General features: G+C 36.4%; 1 protein-coding gene across 1 annotated transcript in view; it reads right to left on the bottom strand.

The window, feature by feature from the left end:
* LOC143983728 (twist-related protein 2-like) overlaps positions 1 to 11,454 on the bottom strand; it is a 100,550-nt gene extending 89,096 nt beyond the window's left edge. Inside the window, exon 1 of the mRNA XM_077483765.1 lies at positions 10,534 to 11,454. Coding sequence (XP_077339891.1) covers positions 10,573 to 11,061 — 489 coding nt within the window. The 5' untranslated portion in view covers positions 11,062 to 11,454 and the 3' untranslated portion in view covers positions 10,534 to 10,572. The remainder of the gene's footprint in view (positions 1 to 10,533) is intronic.
* Positions 11,455 to 12,689: the final 1,235 nt, after the last annotated feature.

The following is a 12,689-nucleotide window of genomic DNA, read 5'->3' as shown; positions in this document are numbered from 1 at the left end:
AATTATTTATAATTATTTATTATATTATAATTTATGATTTCATTTTTCAAACTTTATTATACCCGGGATGTCTGCTAGACTCTGGTTTGGACAGATTTAAGTGAGTTATTCCTAAGAATTGCAGGACTACAATATAAAACGCCAAATTTTCATGCAAAATAATGGTACCGCTTTTAGCACCTAAAATCCGAAATAATCGTACCGCCAGGGAGGTTAATTGATGTTTAAGATAAACACAATTCCATCATATTCACTAAGGCTAAGCTAATTGGAGATTTGAAAAGTTAAAATTCACTACTGCTTTAGTAAATGAAGCCTTTTGTGCTCACAGTTATAAAGTGTTACTACCAAAAGGATCCCAGGCAAATAGAACGTTTCCATATTCTCTTGGAAATTCCATTTTAAAGTACATAATAAATTTCCAAAGAAATATAGTAGCTTTAAACAGAATAGGATGTTGTATTTTTAGAACTGCCCTTTCTCTAAGGCTTTTCTGATCTACTAATGCAATATTTTAATTAGTTAATCAAAGACGCAAACAATGCCTTTAGTGTTTCCTTGTTGGTGCTATAGATTTCCGTTTTTTAGGTCTGGGCACTGCAGCACACACACCACATAAGTATGATATATATAATTGAATTTCCATAATCTAGTTAAGATGTTGACTTTTGTGAAAGTGACACCGCTAAATGTGAAGCCTGGAGTACAAAATGGAAGGGTTATGTACTCGTCAGTTAATTACTGTGCACTGCCACATTCAGATGTGATGTAAAGAGTTGACATAACGTGTGTCTGCAGTTAGATAAACCAATAAAATACGGAAACTGTAAACCATTACCCTGAAAATGATCTTTCTCCTTAGCCTTCTTTGCATTTTTTTTTTCTTACTTTTATGTGAGTGAATTTCATCTCTACCAATGTGCAAAGTTTATCGGGAAATTGTGGCCACATCTGCAGCTAATGTTCCTATGTTGATCCACATACTGTGCAGACTTGCACCGCACGACAGGAGACAATTCCGCCTTCCTTTGAAGTTGGCCCGGTAGTGGCCTCTCTGCACGTTCTGTTAGTGAGAACGGGTAATGCTTGTTTGTTTTGTAAATCTTCATGTTGTGAGTTTGTATAAAGCACACAATGACAATTACAGTGGCGAAGGATCCGCTGTGCCATGTACAGAGCTCCTATGTTATTGTTCTTTTTCTTTAAATGAGATCAAATTTGAGATTTGTAAAAAAACACAAAGGGCCTCATTGTGAATTAGAAAGAATAAAATCTGTCATATGTTGACTGTAGAAATCGTATTTTCTTAAGTTCATGCTGCTATTGCCATCGTAGAATAATGACATTTATAAAATAATATAATACAGATTTAATTTTTCCATGTAATATGGCTACAGATAGACAGATCTTTTGTTGCTATAATATTCATTTTATGCCCATTCTCCTATAGTTACCTATTAATATTTTTCAGAATTCATTACTGTACTCATTTTTAAAATATATTAATGAAAAAGTGTGGATTTTGCCAGTTACATAATTTCTGAGCAAATTTTGCTCTCAACGAGATGCATTTTCCAGCATGCTGAAAGATTTACTAAGGAAGACATTTTTATACTTGAGCCCAGTGATGCTATTTTCCCTTCCAATATTTGAGCCCAGTAATACTATGTTCCTTTCAAAGACTGGTGAAATTTAAAAACAGACACACAATTGAATTTCTGAAGCTGGCACAGATTTACGAACACTACTATTTACTGATTTACTAGCCCTTCACATCACATTCATTTACTTAATTTTCTCAGCCCAGTAATCTATAGTAACTAGCATTTATTATTGAATGTCTTTTTACATTTGCTTATGTGAGCATAGTTTTAAATGGCACTAATCATAAGTTGCTTTTTTAATTAATGGGTGGGACATAGACAGGTCTTTTAGGTAGAGGGAAGCAATGGGTTGAATTGTGTCATACACACAAATCTGCATGTTGCCTACATTTACATTCAGTGAATTTCATTATTTTGGGCCCCTTTGGGACCCATTCACGCCGGTGGGCTGTAGGTGTGGTAAACAAATACCTGCTTGTAACATCTTATTCTCAAAGCACATGTTACATAGGGGGTTGATTTACTAATGGCAAATAGGTTCTTCACTCACTCTCTTGAGAAAACAAAAGGTGGATTTTGCAAAGGAATTTGCCCCAGAGCTTAGTGACTCAGATGACATTTTGCTGACTTTCTTGTGTGCAAGCAAAAATACTGTTTTATTTTTTATTTTTTATATTCCTTAAATGTGCTCAGGTATTCTTTATTAAGTGAACTACTGGGGCAAACTTCCTTCCATAGTGCAATTTGTCTTGCTAAGTGACTAGTCTTTTTGCCTTTAGTAAATAAACCTCATAAAGTTCATTGTTAACCCATGTAAGGCAGGCCATAGATTTTGCAGATTTCTTTCCTTCCACCATGGGTGGAAAATTGCTTGATTTCCCCATAAACTCAGTCAATGTTGATGGGGAAATGCCTCCCACCGCGCTATTGTGTTCTGCTGGCGGGGAGACTTCCCTGCTGGCTAGTGTTGCTGGCTATAACCAATGGCACTAATCATTTGGGGAAAATCTGACAGGCTGGTTGTGCACAAGTCAATTGATTTATTGAGTTGTGTACCACCAGGGTGCCCATACAATAAATTTAAATTCAGCTGGTCCCTGTTAATACTGTCGAATTTCAATTCATGTATGGCTGGCTTAGATCAAATGTAAAATACAATGCACCACACCTAAATCAGAAAGATGAGTATTAATGTGTAGATAAAATATTGCAGACTTTTTTCCCCCCATCACAATGCAGCATTCATAGACAGCAATTCAGAATGAACTCTCCTTGCAGTGTCCTACGATAAAAAGACACAAGTCTCGCCACAGGCAAATGCACAGACACAGTATGAGCTGACACTTCAACAATATTTTTAACATGGACTAAACACAGTTACCATGAGTGACACTCAGATCTTTATCACACAGGCCAAAATATCAGCCAGCGTATCAAAAATGTAGGGTGGAAAAGCTAATCAAGATTTTCTCTATTTTATGTACTCTTTTATTACATGTACACTGTGTATTTATATAATGAACAATATTCCACAGTAAGCAAGCCAGTGGTATGGGCTGTACTATGAAAGCATTTTGACATATCTACATCTCCAAAGAGTTGTCCTGGACTTCAAGGGAGCATTCACACTGGACCTGAAGCTGTGGTTGCATTACGTTTGCCTCATATTTGTATTTTGGTGCATTTGCCATGAGTCACTTACAAATACGGTAATAGGACTGATGATTAACAAGGAGTAGACAAGTGTTAGCTTAGCTTGGTAAATAAGGTGAATCTGCGAGCACAACTTCACCATATTCAATAGGCTATGGATATATTCTCTGTTCTAGTCTTGTAAATAAAACTCATTGAATCTCTGTTGTGGACATCAGTGCAGTGTACACAACTTTGGTTTAATACCACTTAAATATTTCATGTTCTATTTCAGAGTTTACGTTAAATGGGGTAGTTTGTATTGAACCTCAATAAACCCCTAAAGTAGACCCTCTGAAACTGGTCCTTTTTCTTAAGTAAACAAAAACAGATGTAAATGTACCATTAAAATGTATACATCACTGAAAAAATGTAATCTATCTATAATGAGCATAGCTCATTTAAGGTGTCAGTCCTAATCTCTGAGTTCTAGTTTGATATTTGCAGATTAATGTAACCTAATGGCTTCTTAAGTGCCTTAAGCTCCATCAGTGAGATCTTTACTCTTAAAGCCCATTTGTCTGTCCACTACAAGGTGGTCTCATTCTCCTTGTTGAATACTTCATACTTTACATTAAAAAGAATGAAGCAAAAATAAATGTTTATGGCATGGTGGGTACAGGTAGGAAATGTGGCAGATGTGATGTTGGAATCTCTAACAAATATAAAAGGGTTATTCAGTTCTAGGTAGACTAAACCTTTAATTTGTGATATTAATTATTGCTTAATCAACTGTTAATGCAAAATGTATCCCTTACACGTGCTATGGTAAAACACAATTGATAAATGCAATAATACAACAGCACATTTATAAATTATATAAATAGGTGCAATGGATATGGTAAACTAGGGATACGTACGTAACAATGGTTATGGTAAACTATAGAAAACAAAAAATAGCAAATGTCTGGGCTATTACTATCTTCACCATCAGTTCCTTTACCTCCGTAAGTCTATTTTGCTTTAACACTTTCAAACCTGCAGATGACTGCATCAGCTACTGAGTGGTCCTTATATTTACTGTACTAAGAGAAGTAAGGGAACTACCATTGTTAATCTTCTAGTAATATCAGTCACCTGACTTTCAAAATTTGATATTTTCTGAATCACTGACCCAGAAAAAGTATACAGATTAGAAAGTCCCGGTGAAGTAAGGCTGACTTGTTCCAGGTCCATGCCTCCGAAACGAAAGAAGACATTGGATTAGCATGGAAGCCAAATTACAAACCTTCCCAGGAGAGGGCAGCAATGGCAGTTCCTATATTCTCTTAGTACTGCTTTCAAGCTTGAGGAAGGCTACCTGGATTTCTCTAGATTCAGTATGAGATACATTCACCAGTATCATGCACACACAGGAATTACTCTGTAATAAATGACTTTTACGGGAAAACTAAGCACTTTTGTTTCAGATAAAACCATTTTGCACAGCATGTTGGAAACTGCAGCTGTGTCCCAGGAGAAGAAGCAATACTTTACTATGTTTTCAGAGTAACTCAGTTAAAGTTGATGGAAATCCAGGCCAGGCGATAGATTATAGGAGAAGTCATCCTAAATTCTATTCCTCTGTGTTTATCAGCAAAAACAGGAACACTAATCCTAATAGCAGGCTGTATTTCATGGCCGGCTTTCCACCGTTCATTGCCAGAACCTGTAAACCTGCGGTAAAGTATGTCATTTTGGAATCTTCTGCAAGTGTTATAGAACTTTCACCGGTCTGCTGTTTTTCTATAGTAGTAAAATCTGATATACTAAAGAGGTAATTTATACACTACCAAAGCAGACCTGTGCTTGCTTTAAACATCTAGTTAAGCTCATTAATATTTTCCCTAAACTGATTGAGGTCTTTACACTTATCAATGTGCAAAGTGCAGTTACCTGCAGCTGTTTGATGTCATTGATCTGACTCCTGCTTTGTGTTACTGTACATTACAATTGCTCATGTTCTTTTTATAATAGCTTTATTGTTCCCCCCCCCCCTTTTTTTTAAAACACTAGATCACGTCCCTCAAAGACTGATATGCAAAGACAGCTCTTAGCGAATCAAGGCTGTCACTAGGTACAGTCTAATGTCCATTGCAGCTTTCTATCCGTCAGTCAAATATATGTTACTTAAAAACATTGGTAGAGTGTGTAGATCAGATACTGCAATTCAGCCCAATGTAGGACTTGTTGTTATAATTCTATATCTGCATATATAAGCCAATTTGTATTCTGCACATTTTTGCTTTGTATAATATAGCAAGGAAGTTGTGCAGAAATCTTTTAGTATTGGTCATTTTGGCAAAACGTCACCAAGCTAATTTGTATGTTTGAATTTGCAATGTGTTGCATACATAAGTTAGATAGAGTTCCATAATACCATCATAAAAATAAGAAAAAATATATAATTAATAAACGTATTAATAATAATAAAATGAATGATAGATAATAGTAATGGTAACCGTGGTTTAAAGAACCACATCACAAAATGAGTTTCTAGTTAATGATTTTGTGGTGTTTCATAAAAACAAAATTATGTGAAAGAGTTGATAACTGAGTAGGGATTCTAGGCAATTGTGTTTGCCAATCGCCCTTATTGCTAGGGACATGCTGATTTTTTGTTATTAGAATTTCCCTCCTCTAAATTTCAACATGGTTTATTGTCATACTAAGATCTCAGCTTTTTCAGGTATTTTTTTTTTTTTTTAGCTGTCTCTAATCCTATTATTGCTGTTATTATATCATGCGATTGTAGTATACCACAATCTCCCAAGAAAATATCAGGACTAAAAAGCTTATGTACACTTTCTAGGTGCTCCTTTATATATTACTCTAGGCCAGATCCTTTGCTTCAAGGGAAATATAAAATACAATAAAATAAATGGATTTCTCCTTTTGTGAAATGTTTAAAACATTTTAAATCAGTACTGCTTGGACCTTGAAGAACAGGACATACCCCGAAAGCTTGTCCTGAAAAATTGTATGTTAGTGCAAATAAAAACAGTATCACGGACAGTACTTAATTTTCTCCTTTTGTGAAGAAATACTTCTGCCATGGCACCAGGCATGGCCAAGTTTTGCAGATGACTCCCAAAGTGATTTACTAAAGGTTTCATTTTCATGCTACTCTATATTAAATTTAAATATCTAATGAGACCCTGGTAAAATTGTAGTTATAGTATATACAAAGAAGTTGTGTGAAAATTAAGTAGATTGGCCAATTTTGACTTCACTTACCACATTTTGTTTTGTAAATATTCCTAATTTACCAAATCCTGGATCTAATCCACCTAACAGTTTTGAACGTTTGCTTTTCACAGTTTTTTTTTTTTTCAGGCAAGGTTTTATGTCTGTTTTCCACAGCGTTATGCTCTTCGTTTCCTGAAAAGAAAAGGCAGCTTGTAGCTATTGCTCTTCGATTTGCTAAAGGTCCCAACAGGAGCAGAAAGGTCAAGTGTTAATTAAACAAGCATGATTTTGACATTTGTGTCTGTAAAAGGATGTGTCTAATAAAACTCCTTCCCTGCAGTGAACTCAAACTAATATATCACCTTAATTATGTCTTACAGCACTAACACGATAAGCTTGACATTGACATATATTAAAATATAGCAAGCTAAATGTTTTCTGTGCTTTGCTTTCCTTTCTCATTAATGTAAAAATGCAGAACTTATATAAGATCATGCATACCAAAATTTTATACCAAGATGTTGGAATTAAGGAATACCATTCTTTAATTCATATTTATTTGTTAACATGTTGGCTTAAAGTTTTATTTTATTTACATGCCTATGTTATTAGAATTATTGCATGTAAAATGTTAACATATTGCACAAAACCTTGCTAAAACTGTTGCATGTTTTTTAGAGTTACATTTAACAGAGATTTTCTTTCTTACCTTTTGCATGACAAACAAAAGGGTATAAAAAGAAAATGAACAAAGGGGAATGATAAGCACATTTAAAGCCAGTAACATAATAAAATTATTAAGCAGGCAGTAAAAATGAGCAGAAAATGCCTGCGATGACAGAACATATCACTCGGTACGCTGTGACGAACAGCAGTAGTCATTACTAAATCTACAGCAAGTAACAGATTTCCGCAGAAGTGAATGTATGAGATGTAATGTTTATGTCCTTTTACATCAAAACTTTATTTGGTTAGTTACAGACTAGTATGATATTTCTTAGCCATAACCACAACAGTTCATTAATCAGAGGTAATGACAATCCTTGTCTAGTTTGTCTTGAAATACACTTGGTGAATGTAATAAAGCAGTGTGGTGAGCAGTCAGGATGTACAAGGTGCACCAATCCGAAACAGCCAATCAGGTTTTAGTTTACTGCAGTTGGATCAATCAAGTGTTGGCTTTCTTCTGTACTTATTATTATTACCTTATTGAATAAACCAAGTTGATTTGTTAAATCTACATTTGCTTCTAGCTTTTATGGGATTTCCAAGATTATAAATACTTTATTATGGGCTGAGTGTTTATAATATGCAGCTAACTGTATTACAGTAACACATGTAAAGGTGCAAGTTCAGTTCTCTTCTAGGAAGATTCCTGGTACGTACACACACAGCAAAATACATCTTTGTCATGCACGCAGCCCCCTGCGTGTTCTACAATGAAGGAATGCTTAAAAGTTTGTTTATGTTACCACGTCCAAAGGCAAAATTTAAAAAAACAAGTCTATACCACAAAATAGACAAGGCAAACTACTTTGATTATTGGAGAAAGATGTTAGCAAGGCAGCTGAAACGTTTGAGATGAAACATTTGGACAGTTCTTGAATGCTAGATAAATAAGCTGTGGGACACAGACAATGTATAGAAATAAACATCACACATAGCTGCACGGATTTTCTCTGGTGGTCTGCATACCCTAAGCATGGGCATAAATCAACGGAACCCATACATATTGATTTTCAACTAAATGAACTACCACATGGTATAATTTAGCTGTCAGCTCAGATTTAACCACAACTTAATTTGTTACTTAAAACCCAAAGATACTAATAGCAAAGGTGAACCTTACTATTTCAAAAAGTTGTATGCGGTCCTTGACACGTCAATGTTTATTTCCACTATCTTGGAATGAATACTATCAGATATACAAAGACATATGGGAAGATGAATGTGAATCATTTTTAGATCCATGCTACTTATTGCTACATAACACCTAACCATTTTTTAAGGTATCTACTGTTGGGATGAGCTATGGGAACACAACAAATATCCATATACTGCATTATATATATATTTTTTTCTTTTTAAATCATGAGAGGAAAGAAAGACATGCCTTCATTATTTAGCTGTAGCATAATTTTGTAGGTAGCAAATATATAAAAAAGGCTTTGGTGGAAAAAGAGATCCCTAAATAGCAATGGTGCAACATAATGCATCATCCTTTTTCCTAAACTAAACATATAATGCATATGTTTGCACCTAATTTATTATTGCCAAGAAACACTATTTTATTGATAATGTGCAGACACAATGGGCACATTTTAGATATATCATTATGTCAAGTGTACTTTGTATCATACATCTGTTTGGACTCCTATACTATATAATTCTATCTACCTGTATACCTTGATGTTCTTTATAAAGCTTTGCTGTAGTACAGACAGTCCCTGGGTTACAAACCAGGTTCTGTAGGCTTGTTCTTAAGATGAATTTGTATGTAAGTTGGAACAGGTAAATTTTTTTAAGTGTAACTCCAGGTGAAAAACATTTTTTTTACATTCTTGGATAGCATAGGTAAGGGTTAACACCCCTGTAATGTTTGTTTTGCTGTCTGTGCCCCTGTTCAGAAGATTTCACTTCACTTTCTGTCCTTGTGATAATTGAATGTTGAAAAGTTTGGATTGTTGTGGAAACAAGGATTGGCGATAAAGCTTCAGTGGAGACACCTTTTTCCCATGATAACTCTTACAGGAGTGATTTTCCTTTCCTGGGGTAGATTTCTTCTCACTTCCTGTTGCCTCCCTCTGTTTGTAAGTATGAGTCGTATGTAACTCGGGGACTGCCTGTAGTTTCTTTAGATGTTCTTAACAAGTAGTGTATTTTTAATGATTTGCATTCATTTGTAGACATCTATGATTGTATGTAACTCGGGCCCTGCCTGTAGTTTCTTTTGATGTTCTTAACAAGTAGTGTGTTTTTAAGGGTTGTATTGATCTGCAGACCTCTACAAGTGACTTATCAGTGTTTGACATTAGATATAGAATTGTGCACAAACTTGGAGAGAACATATATACAAATGTGGGCAGAAGGATTTTTTTTTTGTCCTTTACAGCCTTTAATTTGATTCTTGTTTTCATATTTTAAGGTGCAATATCACATTTGTAAAATTGGATTGACTTCTAAGAGCAGTGATATAAAAAAATATATATCATTACTCTTAGAACTTGGAATCCAATTTTTTTTTTTTGTTTTGCATCCTCAGTGTTTTGTTTCTATTGTAACGTTTAATAAAACTACAGACTGCCTTGCAATTTCCATGTTAGACACTGCTAATTGAGCTCTAAGTGTTGTGCTATGTTCAGCACTGGGCACCTTGTTGTAAGTAATGAAGTGTGGCTAAGACTTTTCCGGCTGTACAGTTTAATCAGTCTGGATAGTGTAATGAAGGAAATGCTTGCACCTCATTCCCACCCAGGAGACATGATTTGCCGTGAAAAGTGATAATGTGGCCTAGGTCAGCCAAGCCCTTCCTTGTCTAATTTATAACAGGAGTGTATAACATCCTTTTTTGCTTAGTAGTCTGAATGACAGGGATATAAATGACATGTGCACTGACTGTTGCAAGCTTAAAGTGACCACTAGTGAAACAATGTAACCCTGTGTGAAGACATATTGATGACAAGCCTCCAGAAAGTGTGGACAATGATGTAGATGCCTGCAGCTAGAGGAAAATATACATTTATGAATCAACACCTCGTGGTTTGCTGAGAGGGAAAAAGAATATAATAGAAAGAAGTGAGATTTTGACCACTCTTCTGAAAATTATTGGGACACTAATGCATATTCCACCTCCTATATTATTACATAACACAGAGTTCCTTGATAACAAGGACATATATTAACTGTAATAGTAGATCCTGGATGGTATCTAAACAAGCATATTAAATGCTCAGATTACCCTCAGTTTTTCAATCTTTGCATTTCAGATGAGCAGGCGATACACAGTCATTGCAGATTCCATATAATAGACATAAAACTGTTTGCCAAGCCTTGTTGCTTTCCCACATACCTTCTTGAACAGCAGGCACAAAGGACATCGGCTGGTGGCTCAGTGGGATGTTGACATGGACCAGGCACCTTCCATTCTCCAAACAGAGAAAGCATAGCTGAGTCTTTCATGAGCAAGATAGTTACAGCTTGCAATCTTGTGGTCCAGCTCATCGCTCTGCAAGACTTGATACAGGAAATCAATATAACGTGAAGCCAGCTTCAGGGTCTGTATCTTGCTGAGTTTATCAGATGGCAGAGTAGGGATGATCTTGCGCAGCTCTGCAAAAGCGTCATTTAGGGACTGTGTGCGTTGCCGCTCTCTGACATTGGCAATAATTCTCTGTGTGTGTACATCCTCAAATGTTTCTAATGGGGGGCTCCTTTTGTTGCGTTTGCATGTTGGTGATAGGGGCACCCTCCCATCACCAGGTTTACCCACCAGTACTGTGCGCTTACGTATGGCCTTTCTCTGTTGGCGCTCAGCCTCTTCCTCACTGGTTACCTGGCTGTCTTCAGGGGAGTCGGGGTAGGTGTCTTCTTCTTTCATCTTGTATGAAGTGGTCCCTGCTGCCTGAATGCTACTTGTGATCCTCCCCCAGATGCCTGCTATGGAATGCACTATTATTTGTGCCAGAATCTTTTTAAAGTGTTGGAGGCAAAAGGCTGTACCAAGTAAGGTGAAAAAAATTCTGGAAAGCAGCGTGTGTGTGCCAGCAGATTCAGGCAGAGTGTGTGCTCCTAAGCTTAACAGGCTTCCCGAATAATGCTCCTATCCGTCCTTCTTTTCTTTCACTCCTCATTTTTGGATGTTAAGGAGGGATTTCACAAGAAGTTGGCCTTGTGCGTCTTCTGATTGGATCATCCAAGCCAATAAATTGGGGGGAGGGATCCATAACTTCTCTCTAACTTTGTGATTCCAAATAACTCTTCACCCCCCCTCCCTCTCTCCTTTCCTTCAGTCAAAACCAATCCATCATGGAAAGGTAGTATAAACGTTGCTGGACATTATGGGTTCCAGATTTAAGCCCTGCAGGCACAGATGCACAGTGAACGGAAGGCTGGAGCAGACTGCCCATCAAGCAAGAAGTAACATAAAGGCGGCATCAGTCCCCTTAGGCGCCACTGAGGGGGTACAGGGGCCTTTCCCAGTGAATCACTGTTACCCCTTAAATCTTTCAGACACTTCATCATTTACATATAAAGGCTGCACCGTGCAGTCTCTGCATTCAGAAAGCATAATTTCTCTATCAACAAACGCTGCTAGGCAGAAGAAAATCTTTATATAGGATGAGGTTACCTCACTGGGGAGAGTGTATAGTGTAGAAGAGCAGCACAATAAACAGACACTGTTGTGACAGATTGTACCAGTGCAAATCCTAACCAGATGATGGGAAAACCCTTTCCTTTCCGAGTTGATTTTATAGACACACATTATGTTTGTGTCCCGAAATCCCCTGATCGGAACAGACTGCCAGTAGTGTTTTGATGTTGCATTGGACCAGTCTTTAACGTTATGGGAAACGGACACGCTGTGATGCTGCTGCCAACTGTAAACTCCACCAATATATATACACATGCACAGGCTGCAAAGATACACAACCATTTAAAAAAAATCAAGATGAATCATCTTGTCTAAACAGGATAGCAAACATATAGTTGTTGTAGTTCCAACAAAAACAGGCAATGGGAAAAACTAACAATAACACTTTGTATCTATGCTTGGCAGTTGAACATGCACATGTAGCAGGAGCTAGGAGTTAGCGTGCAGATTATATATGCCTAGGAACATATCTGAGAAACAGTGGGCCGCCTACCGTCTATCACTAGTATTTTCTGATTATACATTAAATGTACTTATTTTTATGATGCACACGTCTTAGTTTAATATAAAGTCAGCTTCTTCTGTGATGTCATACTTGTATATAGGAACCTTCTTTGATAATATATGCAAAGGTGTGACTTAAATCACACCAACCAAATATCAGACTTTATGCTGTAACTATACAACTCCAAGCTTTCCTTTTTAAAATCAGTTAAAATATCTAAAAATATCAAATAGAATATTATTTGTATGTAAATTTCTCTTATTCTTCAGTCCTAGTTGTGTGTGGTGGCTCATGAGATCATTCCATTTTTGTAACCTTAAAGCCAAACTCCAGATAAACAGGTAATTAT

This window comes from Lithobates pipiens, unplaced genomic scaffold (assembly GCF_037356315.1).
Source record: "Lithobates pipiens isolate NorthernLeopardFrog02 unplaced genomic scaffold, aLitPip1_a1.2 Scaffold_16, whole genome shotgun sequence".
Classification (NCBI taxonomy): domain Eukaryota; kingdom Metazoa; phylum Chordata; class Amphibia; order Anura; family Ranidae; genus Lithobates; species Lithobates pipiens.
The sequence above is the reverse complement of the archived record's forward strand: the minus strand, read 5'-3'. Positions and strand labels throughout refer to the sequence as shown.